The 24,594-nt window shown below is 31.2% G+C and overlaps 2 protein-coding genes, 1 long non-coding RNA gene and 1 pseudogene across 6 annotated transcripts; 2 read left to right on the top strand and 2 right to left on the bottom strand.

The window, feature by feature from the left end:
* Positions 1-1,039: 1,039 nt before the first annotated feature.
* LOC149888432 (uncharacterized) lies at positions 1,040-2,616 on the top strand (annotated as a pseudogene).
* Positions 2,617-11,103: 8,487 nt separating this feature from the next.
* LOC149888433 (uncharacterized) lies at positions 11,104-13,066 on the bottom strand. Of its 3 annotated transcripts, none has more exons than XR_016452681.1 (2): positions 12,939-13,066; positions 11,104-11,461 (listed from the first exon to the last, which is right to left on the bottom strand). It is a non-coding gene; the product is annotated as an uncharacterized LOC149888433 (long non-coding RNA). The 3 variants fall into 3 exon arrangements; XR_016452680.1 differs by lacking the exon at positions 12,939-13,066 and adding an exon at positions 12,470-12,568 and having other exon boundaries at positions 11,110-11,461; XR_016452682.1 differs by lacking the exon at positions 11,104-11,461 and adding an exon at positions 12,585-12,677 and having other exon boundaries at positions 12,939-13,060.
* Positions 13,067-13,832: 766 nt separating this feature from the next.
* On the top strand, positions 13,833-14,213 carry LOC149888434 (uncharacterized). The gene has a single exon (XM_090089082.1). The coding sequence runs from the start codon at positions 13,833-13,835 to the stop codon at positions 14,211-14,213; it is 381 nt and encodes a 126-aa protein (XP_089945208.1).
* A 1,446-nt stretch (positions 14,214-15,659) lies between these two features.
* LOC145188901 (myelin expression factor 2-like) lies at positions 15,660-23,940 on the bottom strand. Of its 2 annotated transcripts, XM_090088055.1 has the most exons (12): positions 23,827-23,940; positions 23,486-23,635; positions 21,830-22,153; positions 21,333-21,393; positions 21,141-21,234; positions 20,134-20,382; positions 19,763-19,972; positions 19,422-19,581; positions 17,647-18,035; positions 17,155-17,206; positions 16,942-17,043; positions 15,660-16,447 (listed from the first exon to the last, which is right to left on the bottom strand). In XM_090088055.1, the coding sequence occupies exons 2-12, from the start codon at positions 23,517-23,519 to the stop codon at positions 16,383-16,385; spliced, it is 1,740 nt and encodes a 579-aa protein (XP_089944181.1). In that variant the 5' UTR covers positions 23,520-23,635; positions 23,827-23,940; the 3' UTR covers positions 15,660-16,382. The 2 variants fall into 2 exon arrangements, 1 of the variants encoding a protein (XP_089944181.1); XR_016452662.1 differs by lacking the exon at positions 17,647-18,035 and having other exon boundaries at positions 16,003-16,447.
* Positions 23,941-24,594: the final 654 nt, after the last annotated feature.

The raw sequence follows: 24,594 nt of genomic DNA on the forward strand, positions 1-24,594 counted from the left end.
GCACAATCTCTTGAAGTGCACCCATAGGCAGAACAAGATACGAGTGCTTAGTTTGCAAGTACTTTTCAGCATACCAGTACAAACCAGGATATAGCTTATAAATTTGAATAGGGGAGGTAGGGGAGCATTGGGCAGTCGGGAGGTTTGGGCACCCCCTCATTTCTCACAATCTATTATAGATATTTTTTGTTTTCTACCATAGCAATATAGTTTTATAACTTACAACACCGCTCATTAAAAGTGTCAGCTGTCATTTCACTTGGTTGTCAAGTTACTTGCGCTTAACGGTTTGTTGCGTACAAAAGTAAATATCTTGTTTGTGATTTGAAGAAAGATAACAAAGAAATCTGCAAGAAAGTGTAAGTATTTGTGTTAACTTCTTCTTTTGCGTTTAATGAACATTATATTTACCTGGCAATTATGATTCAACATTTGATAAAAATAAACTTATTCAAAGTTATTTGAAAAGTGAGGTTGTGGGGAGCATTGGGCACGCATGTAGGAGGGAGGTTTGGACATGCCCAATGCTCCCTCTTTTTTTAGCGTGTTTTGGTGTCATACGTTTGTGCTTTTTTGCTATGCCCATTGGATTGAATGGTTAATCATTTCTTATCAGGACAATCCCGTTTTCATTTAAAAAGAAAAACAAACGATGTGAAATCCCTAAAGATGTTATTTTGCGCGCATTGGAAGAGGTTTCTAAAGGAGGAAAAATTAAAACTACTGCGATTAAATATGATATACCCAGGTCTAACCTTCAAAGACACATAAAGCAAGGTGGCGTTGTGAAAGATATTTCTAAATTTGTATCATCCCAAATATTCACGAAAGATGAAGAAGAAAAAATTTCAGAATATCTTGTAACATTGTTTAAACTAAATCATGGAATGTCAAAACTGAAGGCACGCGAATTGGTTTACAAATACGCTACTGCCATTAATAAAAAAAATACCAGACAACTGGACAGAGAAGAAACTTGCATCCAAAGATTGGCTTAAAGGATTTTTTAAAAGACAACCTCAGCTTACAATAAGGACACCAGAAGCTACCAGTCTCTCACGTGCCAAAAGTTTCAATAAGAAAAATGTCGGGGATTTTTTTGAAAATCTTAAAACTGTATATGAACGGGATCGCTTCGGCCCTGAGTCTATTTACAATATAGACGAAACTGGATTATCAACAGTACAACGAACCCAAAAAGTGATTGCTCTCAGAGGCACCAAGCAAGTTGGGCAAGTAACGTCAGCTGAAAGAGGGACACTTGCAACGGTTTGCTCTGGTATTAATGGATTGGGTAACTCAATACCACCCTTTTTCATATTCCCACGGGTTAATTTCAAAACATATATGCTAAATGATGCACCTGTTGCTTCAGATGGAGCGGCATATCTTTCAGGGTGGATGACAGCACCATGTTTTTTTAAATATGTACACCATTTTGCAAAACACGCAAAACCAACGCCTTCCTCGCCAGTTCTATTGCTGCTGGACAATCACGAGAGCCATATTTCAGTACCAGTTCTCGATTTTTGCAAAGAATCAGGGATTGTTTTAATGACTTTCCCACCGCACTGCAGCCAAAAACTGCAATCCCTAGACCTGACTGTCTATGGACCACTTAAAACTTATTATAACACTGTTGTAACAGATTGGATGGTAAGCAATCCTGGCAAAACTTTAACAATTTATGAAATCCCAAAATTAGCAGCAAAAGCCATTCCACTTGCATTCAAGTTGCAAAATATTCAAAAGGGATTTGAAAAACCTGGCATTTGGCCATTCAATTCAAACATTTTTTCTGATGAAGATTTTATTTGTTCTTCTATAACTGATCGCTGCTTGCCGGAAGAGAATAATATTGCTACAGAAAAATTGATTTCCGACCAACCTATCATGGAACAGCCTTCAACATAAGAAAATCTGAGTCTAGAGGATTGTACAAGTTCAAATATGGAAGTCACTGGGCCATCTCAAATGGAATCTCTATCTAAAAGCCAGACTAGGGGCGCTATCTATGTAACACCTGATTTAGTAAGGCCATACCCGAATGCCGGCCCCAGGAAATTGGATGGCATGAAACGGAAGAAAGGAAAAACTAGAATATTGACAGACACACCCGAGAAAAGACTCATTGAAATGGAAGAAAAAGAAAGACAAAGAAAAAATAAGATCAAAGAGCTCAACAAAAATCAAAAATGCTCTAAAAACGAGAAAAGCAGGAAGATTAACAGTGATGATGAAATAGAAAATGTTTCCGTTTCTGACGAAGCCCTTGTTGAAATCGATTCATCGGAAGAAGATTTTGATGTAGACGATGTGATTGTTATGGATAGAAATTTCCTGGTCAATAACTTTGTGTTGGTTAAATTTAACACCAAAAAACTGTTTATCATTATGTTGGAATAATCGAAGAGGTTAATCACTCCATGGCAACTGTCAAATTTATGAGAGCAAGTAAGATAAGAAATACGTTTATGTTTCCTGACATCAAGGACGTAGCCAGCGTCCCTGGAGGATATAAAAACAAAATTGCCTACACCAACAACATGGATAAAACGTGGCAGCCTAAAATATAAATTTGATAAGCCTCTTTGGGTCATACCAAATTTAAAATAAGTCTTATTAACCCCAACATCGTGCAGTATTGATCCCAAGTGACATTGTTTAATTTTTTGTAAAGTCTCTGATAAGAAAAAATGTTTGTATTATAATTTTTTATATCAATGCTATATAACACTTAATCATAGCAGTATATTAAAACAATATTGTGCATATTAAATACAGTGCCCAAACCTCCCCTCAGGGGTGCCCAAACCTCCCAACCACCGGGAGGTTTGGGCACTTTGGACTTGTGTTCAAAAACCTTTTGTAACTTTGCGACTAATTATATTACTAAAACTTTTCTTAGCAATAATTACTGCCAAATATGTGTGCCAGATATATTTGAAATAAAATTTTGATTATGATAAAAAATAACAGTTTTATCAGCGTTTATGTAAAAAAGTGCCCAATGCTCCCCTACCTCCCCTACTTAACACAAACCAGGATATAGCTTACAAATTTGAAATTTAACACAAAAAAGATTTTGTGTTAAATTCCAAATTTGTAAGCTATTTCCTTTTGAATAACTTAGGGTAGTAAAAGACATGCATTTAAAAACACTGTCAATTTTGGAAGGGGAATTTCAGAAAAATCACTTAATAGTTTTTTATTGAAATAAATATATTATATGTGAGTTTTTTTTGCAATAAATATACTACATATGATTTTTTACTTATAACTTTGTCATTATTTTAGATCAGTAGTAAAAATTTGTCGTTTGTTTGATATCTTTATTGCTGTGTTTATAACCTCACCAATATCAAAATATGAATTTATCAACTTTCATTTTTATACTTTGCAGAAAACTTTGGAAAACTTTCTCTCTGTATCAACCATTTACATAACATTTAAATATAATGCCACCAGTACAATCTCTTGAAGTACACCCATAAGCAGAACAAGATGGCATGTCAATTTAAATCTGTTTATCAATATTTATCATTTTATTATTATTCAGTATAAATCATATAAAGCTAAATAAAAATCTTATATACATGTAAATACATACTCGTTTCAACTCACAAACATATGGTTTTCTTTTCACAAGAATCTTTCGAGTATCTGAAATACAGTCTCTGTTGGTAGCATGTTGAAATACAGTTATCTGAATGCCTTTTTCAGTATTCCAAATGTTATTGAAATGAACTGAAGAAGACTATCAGTTAGCAAATAATTCTTTACATGATAGTATAAGTTACCAAGCATAAACTGACCAATTATTCAATCATTTGATTGCAATGTTTTGATTTGGTTTAACAAAGTTTTAAATAAAATCCTTAGTTCCGCGAAATTCTTTTGGGTTAACCAAGATGGCGGCCAAATTTCAAAAATGGCTTCAAAAAAGTCACGTTATGCCGTTGTACAGTGGGCCAGAATTCACTTTTACTGGACAAAGTTCGTAACTAATTTAATATTAGAGCTATATTCACTAAAATTAGTATGAGTACTAATATGATGTCTGCGCTTTTTATGAAGGTAATATTTTTTTATTTCGTTGCTATGGATACCTTTATTTTGCTTAGCAACAACCTATTTTTGTTATCTGCAGATATTTTATAAGTGCTATATTCACTAAATTTGTCATGAGTACCAATATGAGATCACACTTCTTACAAAAGTGATAATTTTTTAAATTTAGTTGCTATGGATACTTATATTGCTTAGTTTCCGGATACTCTCCTAAGTTACAAAGTGGTAAATTGATATTTGAATATTTTATCGGATTTTTGTCCCACCTATATTGAATAACAATTGAGTATTTAGGTAAATAATGTTTTAGGAATATTAAAAGCAAAAATAGTGCAAGAAAAAATTGTCAACTTTAAATTGCATCAAAAAATTATAAAACAATAATATCGTTTGAACCTTCCCATCAATCATTGTATGTTCAATAATACAAATTACTTCAATAGAAGATCTACAAACCTCAAATAAAATCATTCCCAAGCTTTCTATCTCACTTTTAATGTACTGATCTTCTTCAATCACAGATTCCTTGGATTCCATTTTGTATGCAAATCTTATGGGTCTACAATTGCCTGTGGAGGACGACTTTTGATTTTTCCAAATAGGCACCTTTTCGTTGCTGTTGTTAAATCCAGTCAAATCTAATGGTACTAGACAAGTAATAAATAATGATTCTTCACGCTTTAAATCTCTGTTAATGTCGGGTTCTGATAAAACTTGTTTATAAATACTTTAGCCAGTAGCACCATCAAAACCAGCATTACACGTTAGTGTCATTGTTTTTATTGCTTTGTCGTTCAATATCAAGTGCCTTAGCACAGGTTCCCGAACTGCACAGATTCTTATCAAAGTATGAATTATTAAATCTTTTAAAGGAACTGAAGCTGAATAGTCCTCCACTATTATGTTTGCAGGATAACATTTCAATTTTGCATCTCTGACATCATTGTAAGCAGGGTAAATGTTATATTCTTTCTCCAAGGCTCCGCTTCTAACCAATTGATAGGAAGCTTTTGTCAGACTTGCATCAATTATTAAAGCCAGTGCTTCGTCTGCTGAATATTTAGTTGCTTTATCTGTATTTGAAATATTTAAAACGTTCTTGGCAGCAATAATAATAGATTCATCTCTAAATTTTTTATTAGCAGCAAAAAATAATTCATTGGATGAATGAGATTCACTTAAACAAGATACACGCCGTTTTTTAGTTTTATTAGAACTATTATCAAAAGCAACTGGTTTTCGACCACGTCTACTTGCAGTTGGCTCATTGTCTTTTTTTCTGACAATTAAATATTCATTAAGCCAGCTCACAAACTTCTTTTCAAAATTTTTGACAGTAGGGGAACCTGTTGTTCCTTTGACCACGTTGTACCTTTAGTCACTCTGTCATATTGGCCGACTATTATCATTTTGCAAAAAATTGAAGTGCCATTTGAAATATTAGTCCATGACGACTCTTTTTACCTTAAAATATCATGGTTGGGGAAGATTGTGTTGATCCACAAGAAATTATTAGTTTTAGCTCTTAAAAAGTAAATATTTATGTTTATCTTATTTTAATAACAAAACTGTCATAAATAGTTGTTTGGCTAATTTATGATATTACTTACATTAACCAACATCTTTTTTTTATTATGGAAAAGTTTAAATAATTATTTCTAACCCTAAATGGGGTTTGAGATGATAATTGTTGAAGAAACCCATCTCATGTACCTTTGACCAGCGTAGGACGTTGTACCTTTGACTGGTTTGTACTGCGCTTTAATTTTTTGCGAACTTAAAGAGGACACTTTTATGAAATTTTTCATCAAATTTATCAGACAGCTGTACTCTTGCATGTAAAAATCAGCGAAAAGCGTACTATTACTTTCTTGCTGGTATTTTGAAAGTTTTAAATATAATATAAGTGATAAAATAATATTAACAAATTATATTTTTATATATTTCTATATCTTATGCATTGTTTTATTTAATTTATTGATAAATAAGAGTAAATTTTACACTTGACACACAATCCATTATTGGAATGTATATTTTTATGTACTTATAATGCTTGATAATCAGTTTTAATAATTAAGTTAGTTGGCAGCTGTAGCAGCTTGATAATTAAGTTGATTATATAGTTGTACTTGATTTCTGTACAGCAATAAGGAAGTAAGAACAAATAAATATATAATCATTTCTGTTAATATGTTTTAATCTTAAAATGCCAAGGAGTAAGGTTGGTGTTTTTCGTAAGAAGATTTGCGAGAAGGATATGTTTGATGCAGTGAATTTTGTTCTTCAACAAAAAATGAGTCTAAGTAAAGCAGCAAGACATTGCAACATTAAAAAATCAACTTTGATATATCAGTTAAAGCAGTTTAAAAAATCTGGAAGAACCCAGTATTCATATTCACATAAGAAACCAAAAAAAGTATTCTCAACAAAAGAAGAATTAATTTTGGTAAAATACTTGGCAGATGCTGCAAATATGCATTATGGGCTTACATTAAAGCAAATCAGATTCTTTGCATATGAGTATGCTTTAGCAAACCATAAAAAAATTGAAACTTCATGGATAAAGAATAAATGTGCTGGTGAACAATGGCTACGAGATTTTCGGAAAAGATATAATGATAAGTTATCCCTACGTAAACCGCAGCCAACAAGTCTTGGTAGATCTTCTGCATTCAATAAAGAAACTGTAAGAATTGTGTTTAAAAATTATAGAAATGTTTTAGAACGTTATCATTTTGAGCCATCAAACATTTGGAATTGCGATGAAACAGGAATTACCACAGTTCATGTACCACCAAAAATCCTAGCCCCAAAGGGCAAAAAGCAAATAGGAAGTATGACTAGTGCAGAACGAGGCAATAATGTAACAATGATTGCAGCCATTAATGCTACTGGAAGTAGCATTCCACCATTACTTGTATTTCCGCGTGCAAAATTTAAGGACTACATGTTGAATGGTGCTCCTCCTGGAAGTGTAGGAGCAGCTAATAAGTCTGGATGGTCAAATGAAGTCATTTTTCTGCAGTTTCTTGAGCATTTTATTAGTAATGTACGACCTTCGGTAGAAAAACCAGTTCTTTTGTTAATGGATAACCATGAAAGTCATGTTAACATTTCTATTATTGAATTAGCTAAAAGATCGGGCATAATTTTAATGACATTTCATCCTCACACAACCCACAAAATGCAACCCCTTGATCGTGGTGTTTTTGGTCCATTTAAAATATTTTATAATAATGCCATGAATAATTGGATGATATCACCAGGAAATGCTGGTAAACCAGTTACAATTTATGATATATCTTACCTTGTTGGTCAAGCTTATCCTCATGCTTTTGTACCGATTAATATTGTTAACAGTTTTAAATGTACTGGGTTTTTTCCCTTTAATGAAAATATTTTTACTGATATTGACTTCTTAGCTGCAACTGTTACTGATAGGCCAATAGTGGATACTGAAACTTGCATTTCTAATGATAGCAATGAGGTTGAAACCACTCCTGGCAATTTACCATCAACATTGGAAATTGTTTCACCTGAAATAATACGACCTCACCCAAAAGCCAAATTAAGAAAGGCAGCTATTTCAAAAAGACGTAAGGGAAAATCACGCATTTTAACTGATACACCTGAAATGAAAGTTATTTTACATTCAAAATCTAATAATGAACAATGTCAAAAACCTTTTTCAAGACAAATAAAATCCATGGCAAAACAGATTATTTTTAATCAACATTCTGACACAAGTTTAACTAATGAAAGTTTTGATGAAATTGATTTTGGAATAAATATACTTGACAATGAATCAGAAAATAGTGAAATTGTTTCAGGAAGTTTCTTACTTGTCAAGTTAAGTGAAAAGAAATACTCTAGACATTATGTGGCAGAAGTTATTGAAGTTGTTGGTTTAGTTTACAAAGTTAAGTATCTTAAGAAATCAGGAGACAATAAATTTATACGAGAAGATGACAATGTTTATGATGTAGAACTTGAAGATATTATAATGAAAGTTCCATCACCAAGTGTTGGTCATGGATCATCTAGACGCCAGTATCTTATGTTTGATGTTGATCTGACATCTTTTACTGTACAGTAATGTTTTTTAATATAATATATTTTATTTTCATATTTTTCATTGTCTGCATTAAAAGATTTCCTCTAAAAAGCATTATGGTCAAATCTAAATGAATCTGACAACTAAAAATAGTTTTGGTTGGGTTTTAAGAGGTTTCTAAGTTAAAAACCTATTTAGGGGATATTAATCTACTTAGGGCCAGATTTTTTGTATGATCATATCATACAAATTACTTCCTATTGATATCGACATAATTACTTAAAATATAAAACTCCGCCAAGTAAAAGGGTTTTAAAATCGGTAAACTTAGGTACAATGAGTTCATTTCTAATTGCAAGTATAGCAAGTTATAGAAATATATTTTTGCTCTTAAATTATCTAAAAGAGAGTAACAACTTAATTAAAAACATTTTGTACAATTCAATCACATTTGAAGTTTCCAATCTTAACCCGAACCGTCCCATGTAAATAGCATCCAACTGAAAAAAATGTGACTAAATCGAAATAGTACTGATAATTGATGTCATTTTCTTTTATTTACTACAAAAAAACAAAAAAGCAAAATCATAAGGATTATGACCGTAGGTGTTACTTTAAAACACGGCCCTAAGTACAAGGACAATGAATGACCCTTTGTACAAGACTAGATACAAAACAAAATGTATCAAAAAATCCAAACTAAGGGAGACTTATGTAATGCTGCAGTTAGTAGTTATTTTTCAAAGCAAAATTAATAAATTGAATTACAACAAAACGTTTTACTTGAAATTGTAATATAAAAGTGACAAGAAACAAAATTTTACTTTAGACCATCAAAAAATGTTTTTTGGTTATAACTTGCTGCGGCTGTGTCTTTAATTTCTTACAAAATGGTTTTATATAAGCATTTATTGACATGTGGTTGGCTAGAAATTTCTTTATAACATATAGCAAAGCTGTAATATGTCATGATTACTTATTAAAAGTCCAAATAATTCATAAGAACTTATTAATAACATTACGGTCAAAGGAACAACACACCTCGGTCAAAGGTACAACGTACATGTTGTACCATTGACTATTTGAGTACTTTTTTAAAAACGCTCAAAAATGATACTTATTGGTTGAATGAGAAAAAAGTCAAAAGTATAATTTTTGCGCAAAATATAAGAGAATAACATTAACTTTGAATGGTATAAATTGATTCAACCGTCGAGCAAAAAAACGCCCGGAAACAAAAAGTGGTCAGAGGTACAACAGGTTCCCCTATACGATACATAAAGGCATATATGCATTCAAGGTTAATTCTAATATTGAGACTTGTGGCTAATTTTTTTAGTTATTATGCACTAAATGTAAGTGATAGCACTTCATATATATATATAAACATACATACATATATACAGTGGTGGCCAAAAGTCTTGGAACAACATATTTTATGTTCTGAAATCAATATATTTGTGTGAAAAACAATTTATTAGTACATTTTTTTATTTTTTTCAATAAAATAAGTGTTTATAACAATTTCAAAGATGATAGGTACATGCACATACATGATTAAAGTTCAATATTTAATGGAAGCATAGTTATTGTCAATTACCATTTGGATACGTTTTGGGATGCTGTTAACAAGTTTTGTACAATAGTCTGGTGTAATTTCATGGCTCCACACTGATTTGATTGCTTCAACTAAATCATTATAGGATCTAGGCTTTTTGGCAGCAACTTTTACTTTCATAATATGCCAACAATTTTCAATAACATTAAGATCTGGTGATGACCCAGGCCAATTTCCAAGGGTTTGAATTCCTTCATCAGCAAACCACTTCTTTACAATTTTGGCTGTGTAGCATGTTGCACCATCCTGTTGGAAATAAGTGCAGTTCAAGATCTGCATGAAAGGTGGCAACTTCTCCTTCATAACATCCAAATAGACTTTGCTGTTTATTGTGGTATTCTTGGGCATTATCCATAATGGCCCACGTCCTTTTGCAGAAATAGCACCCCAAACCATACAATACACAGGAGCCTTGACACTGCTAACTGTATATTTTGGCATATATCTACAGTTTTTTGGTCTTCTTACAAAGTTGTTTGTAACATTAAATTGTTTAATACATGTTTCATCAGAAAAAAGAACTTTAGACCAATTTTCTCCAGTCCAATTTTTGTAGCGCTGACAAAATGTTTTTCAATCTTTTAGGTTTTTTAATGATAAAAAAGGTTTTTTTGCTGGCTTGCATGCCTTCATTTTGAAATCAACCAAAAGCCTTCTTCTAACTGTTCGGTCACTTACTTTTTTCTCAATAAAAATTTCTTTTGAAATCTCATGTGCAGATAGCCGTGGATTTGCATGGCTGATCCGGCCAATAAGTTTGTCAGTTCTTGAGGTGGTTGCTCTGGGCCTGCCTGATCTCATCTTTGAAGTAAAATTTAATTGGGGCTCTTCTTTATGCCTTTTTAAAGTTCTACTTACAGTTGATAATGAACAACCAAACTTTTGAGATATTTCTCTTTGAACTAAACCTAGTTCATATAATGCAGCAATAATTCCTCTTTTTTTAGGTGAAAGTTCTGGCATAATATAGCTGATAAATTTTTATACTAAAAATAATAAACGATAACAGTAAAATAAATAAAAAAATAAATAAGTTCTAAGTATTTTTTTAAACAACATTCTCTTTAAAAATATACCTCAAACCATCAAAATTTATACTTTAGATCAAAAATAATTTTTTTTGGTCGTTAAATGTTTTGTTCCAAGACTTTTGGCCACCACTGTATATATATATATATATATACACACACACTTTTTGATACCAACTTACTATAGCAATTGTTGTTATTTTTTATAGCATCAACAATGTTCACCTTTTTGAACGGAAATACTTATTTGACATTTACAACTGTCAAAATTACTTGCTTTAACCAAGGACGTATTAATAGATGGACGTTCAACGCATTGTTTCATAAAAAAGATATGCGTGTTACGCTTTGTTTAGATAACAAAAGCGAAACAATAGGTGATAATTGCGAAACCGGGGAGTATTTCTATTTTTTTCGACGTCGGAAAAAGATGACTATCCAATAAAAATATTTTTAAAAGTATTTTTCTGAGCATCGATACATAAAATGAGTATGACAGAAAACTTTGCTATTAATCAAGATTATTCTTTTTTGCTTGAAAATATTGATAACCAAATTGAATTAGTTGTGGATGATTTTATTGAGATAGATCTTGAAGAGTTGGCGGAATTGTTATCAGAGGATTTTGAATTGGAGCTCATACCACCAGCAATTCCTACAGAGAAGCTGATTGCAGAAGAAACCAAAATGCTGAAAAAAACAGAAAAACGCTTAATAACTAAATTTACCTGTCTGAAATGTTGCAATAAATATCTTAGAGAATCGAATTTTAAAAAGCATGAAAAGAAATGTTACATTGCCACTAAAGGTGTGCTTATACTCACATGTTGTGGAGCTTAACGCCTAAACGGGTGCTAATTTATATTTGCAAATACTCCCAGATTATGAAAATATTGTAATAACTCTTAATTTTGATTTTAGAAATTATTCAAAACTGTAAATTGTTGTAATGTACTATTAAACTTCCATATAGAAGAATGCAAGTTGTCTTTATTACATTTTTTACATATACTGGTGTAAGAAATTGTACACAGTTAAAAAATGGCTAGTTAAAGGTAATAGATGATTGACATTTCTCTTTAACCTGGGTTCCATTACAGCCAAGTTAGTATGGTAGATGGTGCTAAAATCACAACAGACTTCTAAACATATTAATGAACAACCTTTATGTCTAATAACTTTAAAGTTTTCAACTGTATTACCTTCTCTCGTTTCAATTATTCCAACATCCTCATTTGATGTGCTTTGGAAATTTTTAAAATCAGAAAATTTATTTCTGATTACAAAAATAGATACTGGAAGTCATTATTACATTTACAGATGTTTATGCATGAAATGTTGGAGAATATAATATTAGCAGATTGAAGATTTAGTTGATCTGGAAGAGATTTGTTAATATTAATGGATAATGGCACTTCACGATTTAAAACAATTAGTCTCCACATGCCATTTGATTGGCGATAACTATTGATTTTAACTATTACAAAATAATTTTTCTTATTTTCATTGTAACAGTCAAAACCATGTTTTGATGCAAATGCTTTTAAATGTTGATGAATACTTAACGCATGTACTTTTTTATTTCTTCCAACTCTTGTGAGTGTGTTACATACATAACAGGTTTTTGTGTGTTCAGAAAAAGTGAAGAATTTATCATTCCTCTCAACTTCAAAGCCTTTTTTTGATTTTAAATCTAACCTGTATAAAACCATATAACATGATTTGCATAAATATTCAGGATGAACTTTTTGATAGTCTGAGGTTGTATCCAGCTTGTAAAAGCTAAGAATTGCTTGTTTATAGATAACAGCAGGTTTTATTTGATAGTGACTATCCTGCTTTATTATGCAGCCACACTTTCTACATAAATGTTTTAAATATTCCTCATGAAGACTCATTATTTATCCTGTAATGAGATAATAAATATGAATATAAAATTACTTCTTTTGATATAATATTTAGAAAAGGTTAGAAATAAGGCTATACATCACTTGTAGAAGGCTCAAGAATATGCAACTAAAAGTATGGTCTTATCATTTTTATTATTTCTGTTGTTACTATTAGTAACAACAGTAATAATTAAAAAAATAAGATCATTATAACTTAAAGTAGCTCTACATGACAGTTTAAAAATGCTTAAACAAAAATGCTCATTAAAAATACATACTTTATATATCTTTCCAACTCCTGAAACGAATAGTATTTTATGAACTTTAAGATGCTTTTAGTTATAATACCTTTAGACAAAATGCAGTTTAGGTATCGAAAGTAAGAAATTTTTTAACTAGGTCGTTCAGAAAAAAAAAAATCACAAATTCAAGAGAAAAAAAAAAAGCGAGGCAAATAAGTTCGACATTTCCGACAAAAATAAGAAATACTCTCTGATTTGAACCTTAAAGTGGGAAGCGTAATCTGAGAGTGGGGTGAAAAGAACACTAAAAATATCTCTTTCGACCTTTAAAGTATATTATAGCAGCTTCAATTTAATAAGGAAAATTTGTTTCACTTTACTCTATCCATTCTAGTAAACCAAACATAGCCTTTTTGCAAAAGCCTAGTTTTAGACGTTAAAGTTTAAACACAGCTAAATTTTTATTAAGCAAAGTTCATAGCTCAAATCAACCTTTTTCAGATTTGTGAACTATTCTTGATTAATTTTTTTGTCTTTTATAACCATAAGCTTCAGTAAATGCATAATTATAATGGGTTTACTGAGGAAGGTTTTTTGACGGAAATTTGACGAGTAGAAGTCGGAGTATCTGTATCATGAATTTAGAAAATTGACGGTAACACGCATAGTTTTTGGCTAATTGGCGGCACCTTTGATCTATAACAATGCGTTGAACGTCCATCTATTAATACGTCCTTGCTTTAACCATTTAAGCAGTCGTGTTTACCTTTTGGCGGACATTTTAAGTAACACACGTTTACTTTTTATTTAAAAAAAAACTTAAATTCTTTTATTATACCAAAAGATAATCATTCCATTCAGTATTTAAAGGATATTCTTGTAATTCATTTAGAAAAATGAAAAATAAAAAAAAATCATTATCTATCAACTATGGGACGAGGTAAACATGGAACAGATGTCTTTCGAGGACAAGTACAGACATTTCGAGATCTAGGATTGAACAATTCTGAAATAGCTCGAAGGTTGGGTTGTTCTCGCAAGAAAGTTATCAATGCTATTAATTTATTTAACGATAATGGTTCATTAAGCAACAAAAAACGCAAGTCTCGCGAACGAAAGACAACCCCCAGAGAAGACGCAGCTGTTGTCCGTATCGCTAAGCTGAATCCTTTTGTTGGCGCACCAAAAATTAAAGAGCAAATAGCTCAAGACTTAAAACTCGATCCCTCTGTCAGCACTGTTAAAAGTCACTTACGGGAAAGTAAGCTATTTGGAAGGGTTGCACGAAAAAATATATTTCTTAAAACGTAATCTTGTCAGCCGTTTGAAGTTTGCAAAACAGCACGTACTCAAGAGTTTACGTTTTCGGCAAAATGTGCTTTGGTCTGACGAGTCTAAGTTTAATCGCTTGGGATCCGTCGGAAAACAATATGTGCGTCGTCCCCAAAACCAAGAACTCAGCCCTCGGTATACTCTTAAGACCGTAAAACATGGTGGTGGCAATGTGATAGTTTGGAGCAGTTTTTCATGGTGTGGTGTGGGCCCGTTGCACAGAATTCAAGGGACAGTTGATCAACACATGTACAAAGAAATACTAGAAAATGCCATGTGTTTGGAAATTCCAAGACAACGACCCTAAGCACACCGCCAAAAGTGTTAAAATGTGGTTTAACGCAAACAAGATTGATGTTTGGAGTGGCTGTACAGTCACCAGACCTAAATCCGATAGAAAATTTTTGAGAGGAAGTTGATGGAAACATAAACCGGTCAACTGCAACAAATTTAGACCGACTTTGGATCGAAATAAAGGCTGTTTGGGACGCCATTACGCCTAAACGATGCCAAAAAATTGATCTCATCAAAGAGCTTAAAAATTCCTCTTACATATCGTTTACCTTTAAGATGAAATGTTTTCGTCGGATGTTGTTGATAAAATAAACCAAACTCTTAAGCTGTAATTATGTTGTAAATATCCCTTAATAAATAAACTCTTAGTAAATAAACTCTTAAGCTGTAAATACGTTGTAAATATCCCTCAATTCATACCTTGAGAGGATTGTGGGGAAACGGGTCTGCTCCCAACTTGCTGTCATTTCTTCTGTGCATGACCTTTCCTCGCAAGAAATAGTTCAAAAAACAACATGTCTATTTTTCCACCGATCTAGTCACCCTTCTGAAGACTTAAAATCATTTATGTTGAGTTCTTATCCAAAATCCAAAGCTTTTTCCCTAATGTGTCCACCAATTGGTACGTTTCATTTACGTGCGTTCATAAAACATTTGCATACAGCTTTGTCAACGTAATCATGCTTTCCAAAACTTAGCTTTTGTCTGTTTGCTCCAAATTGACCGGACACATACTTGCTGATAATGTCTTCTTTACGCTTAATCCAGTAAGTTAAATTTTTTTAAAACTTTTGAGCAACATTCTTTTTAGTTATACCTTTTCCCAAATCTTTAAGAACAAGATATTTTTCTTTGATTGTCACAACTGTCTTCCTTCGTGTAGACGCCATGTTGAAATTTCTACTGTACCACATTGCAATGTGTTCGATATTTTGTTATACTTTGATGTTATTATCATTTTTTTACGTTATCTTATTTTGTTTTATGTTTTGTTATTATTTTTTTATTTTTTGATAACGTTCAATAATGTTATATTTTGAAATGCAATCCAATGGTATCTTGAATCGAAGAAAAACTTAGAATAACTGACGGGGTTTTCGTCAAAGGGAGCAAAAAATCGAATAAACAAAATTTCGAATAACTTTATCAGCTTCGTGATTGAAGTTGTTTAACGACAGATTATATTTATAACTTTTTCATTTACTAAAAACCTTAATACTTTGTTTGGATCGTTATTACAATATTTTAAAATTAAGTTTGCAAATTATATGGTTCAGAATTCTATAAAACTCGATTGAAAAATGTTTCAAGACCAATTAGTTAAATATTTCAAAATCAAAGTTGTTCAAAATATTTTATAGAAGCACTTTATTTATTAGAAATAGCCACCAAAAATCCATAATTGTAAAGTCGAATAGAAGTGGCATTAGAATTTCACCAAGGATAGTTCTCTTTAGCGCATTTAATAACAAAATTTGTAATAATAAATAATGCTTAATCAAAAGAAATAAAATCAACGAAATAAACCACAACACTAAAAAATATAGGTTCACTAAGTAAACCAAGTCTCGTTTCTAAACAGCTTTTCTTAATGTACATCTACTGATAAACTACACGTAGTCGATATGTTTATTTAGGTGTTGTAGAGGTACTCTAAGATAAAATTGTCCTGAAGTATTGTTAACATTTGACATTGAATCATTTTTATAGATGTGAAGATTGTATGGCAAACGTATCAAATGTTTTAAACATAAGTTTGGTTAATGCTTGTATGTCACCATTGCCGTTAAATAGCTCACCATTGCCGTTAAATAATCTTATTCTCGTGGGGAAAACTCTAAATTACTTTTGATATTAAAACAGCATGTCAATTTTAACCTCCATCTCTCGTCCATCCAATCGGTAACCATTAAATAAAGCTTTTATCGTTAAGAAAAACCAAAAAATCCAAAAAATCCAAAAAAAGGAAGGGGAAAAGTTTAGAACAATCGCTCAGGTGCCTTTCTACGCATGCGGTTTTTAATCCTGTCAATTGTCTGTCGACTTTGCACCAAACGTATTCCCTACTTTCAATAATTTAACACACACGCACGCACACGCACAAAACCCTGAGAAAAATGAAATATAGTGGTGCGTCGCACAGTACGTTATTATATATTATATTATTTATTGCGTATAATTTTTAGTCAGTTTGAAGATTCATCGTCGTAAAATCAAGGTTTAATTTATGTATAATGGATAAAAAAAAATGCTTATATAAAATAATACAATATGAATTAGGGTTTTTAACTGCAGAGTTCGTTGGCGTAAAACTCTTGTGATAAAACAGCGTAGAACAATAACATAATCATGAAACCAAACCAAAAAGATTTATTATGATGCGAATAAATGGAATAAAAATAAGAAAAGATACTGACAGCACGATTAGCTTCAGCAGTTGTTTCAAATGTTACAGTACCACAGCCTTTTGAACGACCGTCATCCATCTTCATAATGTCGGCACGAACTATTTTGCCTGAAAAAACAAACAAAAAAAACATACGTAACAGAAAAAGAAAGACTAAATAATCATATATATAATCTACATCTATTTTAAATTTTTGGTAAAAAAGAGAAAAGGGCTAACCAGCATCTCTAAACTTGTCCTTTAGATCTTGCCATCGCAGAGAAAAAGGAAGCTAAAAACAGGTGATGAAAGTTTGTTTTTTTCTTTAAAAAAAAATAATCTATCGAAGTTAATTTCAGTATGAGTTGTTGAATAGTAAACTAAATTAGAATATATTTTTTAAAAAAAGCAAACTAAATTAGTATATATTTTAAAAAACAGCATGCTCTTTTTTGAACATAATAAAACATAATTATTTAGTTCAATTATCCCATTGGCTATGGCATGCAAAGAAATTCTCCCCTGGTTACAGTCAAGACAACCTCATGCAACTTAGTTATCCAGTGTAAAAACAGTTAATGGGCAATTGATTGAACAAAATCTGAGTAGAAGAAAACTTATGCTACAACCACATGATTTATATTGCACATGATTTTTTACCAGAAACGAATAGTAAAACAATGTCACCACAAAAAACAGTTTACCCGCTATCCACAGCTCTCAACTACTTACATTTCTTATAAATACACGAGTGCCTGTACTTCCATATCTTCCGCTACTACTGTCTCTGCGACTCGACTGACTACTATTTCCTACATTTGAGGAAGTATTTACAGAATTGTAACCATTTCCACCTGTATTTCCTGATTGTCCATAACTGCTAGTTGTAATTCCATAACTGCCTGTTCCACCTGATGAACCATAGTTTCCTAACGATGAGAGACCAGCCCCAGACAAACCGACGCCATTGATCAAAGAGCTTAGACCACTTAAAGAATTCTGTAAATTTGACAAACCGGCTAATGACTGGTTTGTTACACTAGTCTGACTCGCTTGAAGACCTCCATAACCAGTGCCCGATGCTGCGGTACCTAACGCAGCACTGAGACCACCCAATGCTCCTGTAAACATAACAAGAAAAAGCATGCAGAAACACCACGATCAAATACTAAAGAGCAAATGTTTCAAAATTGTCCACACTTACTAACGTGAATAAGTGTAAAATGTCCACATATACTAATGTGAAAGTGTAAAAAAATCAAATACACAAATTTTTTAAAACTTTATTCAAACCTACTTTGAAGTTGATTCACCTGGTGTAACACTTGTTTCACCATGACAAAAAAGAAAGTTCAAAAGAAACAGTAAAAAATCAAGGCAATTTTCATTTTTCTAACCCTTCAAATTCTCAGCATTTTATACCAAAATGTTGACAGTTACCAACTTTACCAATCTTATTAAAAATCAACACACAGGTTAATAATGAAAATAATTCATATAGGCAGATAACCATCATTCTTAACAAATTTAGACCCAGTCTTGGTCAAGAACAGCATGTGATTACACTTGCACACTCCTCCACAGCACACTCACACCAGAATTTAGTGAGACCCATTGCACAGCTAAAACTTCCTAAAAGTGTTCTAATCACATGCTTTTTTTTAACTATTTTAAAATACAAAAAATATTACACCAATATTAGGCCAGCATTAGCCACACTCAGGTTAATTTCTCATGACCAAGTCTGAGATTACACATAAAAAAACTTGTTAAGCTTTTTTCAAATGAACCACTTCAAAAAAATGCAGCTAACAACTATTGTTTGCTGCTAATTGTTCAAAGGTAAATTTATTCCAGCTAAATTTTTTATATACTTTTATATGAATGCCCTAATTAGTACAGAAAATCCTTAAACAAAAAAATACTTATTTGAAAGAGCTTTTAAAGCCTTTAGAATAAACTTACTTTTTTGTTGCTCATTTATAGTTGGCATTTATAGTTGGCTTAATAAAAGTAATAATCACACACTTACCTACTTTAAAAATAATATATAGCCTTAGGTATCATATTCAATTTGATCAAAACTATGATATAAGATATAGTTCAGCATTTCTATAAACCATACAAATTCTCTTCATAAAGAATATAACAAAGCATTAATACCAATAAATAAAGTTTAGGTAAAAAAAAAAAACATTTTTTAAAGTTACACTGACGACAACAAGATTAAAAGCACTTTGTTAAATCAATAAAAGAGAAAAATATAACAAAAATTAAAACAAATTTTTATAAAAAAATATGATTATATTGAATTCAGGGCATGAAATGTGAAATAGTTCACTCCAGCAATATGTTTATAAAACCTTGGCAATCTGGTTACATATTTTTAATTAGTACCAGTTTTAAATCTGCTATAAAATGTCTAGCATATTAAGACAGAATATTTTAAAGGTTATAAAGTTTACCTATATACAACTAAGTATAATGTGAAAAAAAAAATTTCCCACCTCCTAAGCCTCCCAGCCCACCTAGACCTCCACCAAGACCCCCTACACTTAGCATTGCTACAGTGGCTAAAGACTGAAGTTGAATTAATGTTTTCTGATTGATATCTATGGAATTTATTCCAAGCTGGCCAAGTAACTGATGAAGACTTGCACTTCGATCCTAAAACAAAAAAATCTAATAGCTAATTGAATGAATTAATAAACCAAATCAAGAAAGTTTTAAACCTTATTTTACAAAGTAGAAATCATTTGACCTGCTACATTAACTAGTATAACCTTTTTAATAACACTAAAAAATAAGTAATTTGCTCATCAAATTTAAAATCTGAAAAAATATCTACCAATCGAACACTCATTTGTCGTCTTCCAGGACCAACCTCTGTACCATTAAACATTGCAATAGCACTTAGTGCTTCCATTGGAGTTTCAAAAACTACACTTCCAAATCCTTTTGAACGATTGTCATCTCCTTGAGCAATGTCCACACGAACACAATTTCCAACTTTACGAAATAAGTCTTTTAACTTTTGCCAAGTTAGTTCGTAATCAAGCTAAAATTGTAGCAACATAAGATCTGTTAACAAAATACAAACACTTAAATAAAACAACTTGAAATAAACTTGAATTTTTTTTTTCCTTTGAAATGAAAGGGAAACAAAAAACTTCTGATTTTATCTTTAACGAAATAAGAATCAAATATAGAAAATCATACATTGCTAACAAAAACAGAGCTGTTGATTGCCTCTCCTCCTTTGCTATTTAACATAGTCAAAATTTGAAGTTGCTGATTTTGTGCACCAAACAATGCCCCTAAACCACCTAAACCTCCTCCTAAACCAAGACCCAATGAAGAGTTGTTTTGTGATAGTGCAAGACGATCACTTTCTCTATGTTTAATAGCTTGAGATTTATCTTTCTGTGTTTTGAGCTGCTCTTTGTATGTTGAGTCATCCATAATATCCTAATAAAAAAGTTTTAAATTAAAAGTTTAAAAGATTATTTTTACAAAATAAGCACAATCAAGTCATCCACAAAGGCCTTAAACAAAGAAATTTACTTGTTTCATTCAAAAACTAGTTGATTAAAGAGTTATATTGTAAAATGCTCAAGCAGAAAAAAAACCTACAAAACAAAAAACAAAAAATTCTTCTAAAGTTGCTACTAATTAACATGCAAATAAACTTCAGCTTTCTTTTTCTTTTGCTTTCTTTTAGCTTTAAGACAAAAAAAAAAGTTGAATTATTTTACTTTGGCACAGTTAACACTGCATTGCAATTGATCAGTGATTAAGCAACTTTTTTTGACATCATAATCAATCAAAAAATTTTTCTTCTTCAGACAGCATATATATATATATATATATATATATATATATATATATATATATATATATATATATATATATATATATATATATATATATATATATATATATATATATATATATATATATATATATATATATATATATATATATATATTGAAGCTCAAACACCAAGAGTAACTCAAGCAATGTTTGTAGTGTTTTCCTGCCTCATTTGTTTTGTATCTGATAAAATATCTTCTTGTTAGTAATAGACCAATTTTCCAAAATATCATGCTGCAGAACTGTGCTTTTTCTTGTAGAAAATATTTTTAATGATGTAATCTGACTTTTTTGAAAAAAGTTAATAAAAAAGGAGTCAAGTAAGAAAAGAAATTAATTCAATGTTAGATTACCTCACGCAGCCTGAGCTTACGCCCAGCTAGCTCTCCTCCATCTAGTTCTTTAATAGCCTGAGCAGCATCATCACTGTGTGAAAATTCAACAACACTACAAAAAAGCAAACAAATATAAGAGTTATATAGAATTCTCTAAAAGTATTAAACATTAAAATTTTTAGTAATAAATGAGGTCATTCTTTAACATACCCACATCCCTTTGAGCGACCTTCACCATCAGTAAAAATTTCAACATGTTCAACTGCTCCAACTTTAAAAAAACAATTTATATTTATCAATTTATATTTTAAAAATAGAAAACAATTTTAAGAAGTCTTGTGATAAAAATTAAGAACTTTTTGATAATACTTAAAAATAACTATAAGTTTAATTTTAAAATTAAAGAAAAAATTGCTTAATCTAACATCAATTGTAAAAGACCCGCAACAAATTCAATAAAATATAAACCAAAATTTTAAAAAAAGGCAGCTAATACCTATCATACAAAAAAAAAACAAAAAAAAAAAAACATTTTTAAAATATAGGTTAAAAGTTCAGATGTATATATTTAAAAAAAAAAAAGAAAATGTTAATAAAGCTGGTTTTTAGTATAAGTAAAACAAGTAGTTGCAAACCAATTTCTAATTTAGAATGTTCAGAAACATTAATTAGAATGTTCATAAACATTACAAAAAAAAGCTGCTTACTTTTTTTCATAAAATCTTTAAGATTCATCCACTTTGTATCATAATTTAAATTACTGACATAAACTCTACAGCTTTTATCTCGAACAGTTCTTCCACTACCAGACCCACTTCTATAATTGCCCCCACTACGATTATCCCTATGACGGCGAGGAGACCGTGATCGTGACCGTGATCTTCTCCGTAATGGTGACCGACTTCTACTCCGCCTCCTACCAGGGCTATTACTTCTCTGATCTGGACTGTGAGTTGGTGTTAGACTTCGCTGATATTCACGACGTTCATCTTGCTCTTTTCTATAGTCTTCAACGCCACGATTATAGGTATCTTAAAATACACACAATACATTTAAAATCACAATTAAACCTGCTAAATGCTAAATATAACAGTTCTTTCATTACTGGAAATGTTACAACAGGTCATTATATTTATTATCTATTAAAAATATTTATTAAGGAAAATTGTCTATTAAAAACTCTACTCATGCATAAGCATTTAATGGTTTTGATATTTAAGGTCTATATTAGGAGTTAAAAAATTGAAAATGATTTAAAATAAAGTGTTGAAATATGTGATAAATTACAAATACTTCTTTGGGTAGTCTATTATTAAAAAGAAAATTTTTTAAAATTAGTCCTCAAACTTTTACTATAGGAAATATACACTTAAATCAATTAATGTAGTATTCATTTATCAGAAAAACTTCTTAAAAGCTCATCTTTAGGTTGAGATTGATAGATTCAAATGATAGTCATGTTTACAAGCTCATCAAAATACTTTACCTCTAGAATAATCATATAATACTCATACAAATGATAGACTATCATTTTAATCTAACAATCTGGTCTTAAAAATGATAGAGCTCCTTTTTTACACTTTGCTGATATATTTTTCTGCATTTTAAGCTGCTATTGCAGCTTGATTATTGAAAAGTAATGTTCTTTATTGATGAGTGTTGAAATTATTCATTAAATTGTCATGATTTATTAACTTTGAAGGTGTTAGAGCAAGTAGTTTAAAAAAATATAAGGCTTTCTGGTGTTAGCATGCATGCATGCACACACACACACACACACACACACACACACACACACACACACACACACACACACACACACGCGCGCGCACACACACACACACACACATATAGGACTATCTTCGGAACAACAAAAGATTATGAGCTGAAATTCAGAAGAATCACTCATCTTTATATATACAAATACTCTCACAGAGTTTTATCAAAGTCTGAAAATAATGCCAACAATTAAATCAATATAATTTTCAAAACAAATGTCACAATATTTTACCATTCATACTGTTATGGCATAAAAAAAAGTATATAAAATTTATTACTTCTATTAAATTATGATAAGAACTTGAACAGTAAAAGTGTTTTTGATTAGGTATAGATATTTGATTTGATTAGAAATAAATGAAGATATGATTAGGTATTATTGTGATAAAACTAAAATTCTTGTGTAAACTTTTTAAAGCTTATTTAATTTTTCAACTCGATATGTTTGATGAATCTTCCCATTTTTCAAAACTTTAGCTGCTTCATTAAGACTTTTTAAAGTAAAGCAATCTTTCTTTAAGCCAAATAACCTATATATTTCCAGGCCTTTTTACTTTTTTAAAAGAAAAACAAAATACCATTACCGTCCACAGGAGTCATAGGTGCATCTGCAGCCATTTCTTAAAGATCTAATCGCTTGTAGTCTTAAGAGTTTTGATCGTGTTAAGTTTCATAGGTTTTACAGCAACTTTTATCTGCTCAAAATATTGATTCCCAATGTTCCTCAGTACAGTCTAAAAAAAAGAGTTACTGATATAGGGAGACACTTTAAAAATATAACACAAATAAAATACAATTTTATATTTATTTTTGTACTTAATCAAATAAAAAAAGTATATTAACTAATTTTTTAATTTCTAAAAACATTATTAAGTATTGTTAAATTATAAGTTCGTTGTTCTTTAGTTAAAATATGTAAACTAACCTCCGTGTGGAATTGTTGAGCTGCTCTATAATGGCTTCCACTAAAGTTGTCGGGTCAAGGAACGAGATCGAATTATCAACACCAGATTGAGGTCTACACGGCCGTCGAAACTAGTTCTAAACGGAGGGGCGCAGTTGCAGAAGTATGCCGTGTTAAAATAATCTTTTTTTATGTAAGAATTTATTCAAAACAATAACAACTATTCTTTAAAGTAAAGACCGTTATTGTCTAACACCTTCTGCCAACAATCTTCAAATTTTCCTATTTGAAAAATTCTTGACACGCTTTAAGTTACTCGCAAAAAAGTTCAGCGTTGTTGGCGCTACCATTCGGCATAAGTTTAAAATCCAAGATTCCGTCGAAGTTCCACCAAAGTCAAATTATGATCTTCTTTCCGAATAAATTTTCTTTTGGAACGGATAGAGAATTTGATCTTCTGAGAACCAACATCTTAGCGATCTTAATTGGCCAAGAAACTCACTTCTCGTCTTATATTACAATTCACTTTTAAAAACGGTCATGCAACCAATTTTTGACGATTGGCGACAAATTTCGTCTCATTTGGAAGCTTGCGCTTCGGCTCGTATAGATCTTGTTGTGGCTACTTATGGAAATTTACCTCTTCCTAAAGCAAGATTTAAAATATTCTTGGATATCATTCCACCGATGGGGCTTCATTTTCTACTGGGTATTGTTAACCATCTATACAAGATTCCCAAAGCCACCTAGGCAGGTGCAGATGCAGGTGGCCAGCTGCAGTTGAAGGAA

This window comes from Hydra viridissima, unplaced genomic scaffold, assembly GCF_058129835.1.
Source record: "Hydra viridissima isolate aposymbiotic clone 2 unplaced genomic scaffold, HvirCarnegie_v1 scaffold_5, whole genome shotgun sequence".
Classification (NCBI taxonomy): Eukaryota; Metazoa; Cnidaria; class Hydrozoa; order Anthoathecata; family Hydridae; genus Hydra; species Hydra viridissima.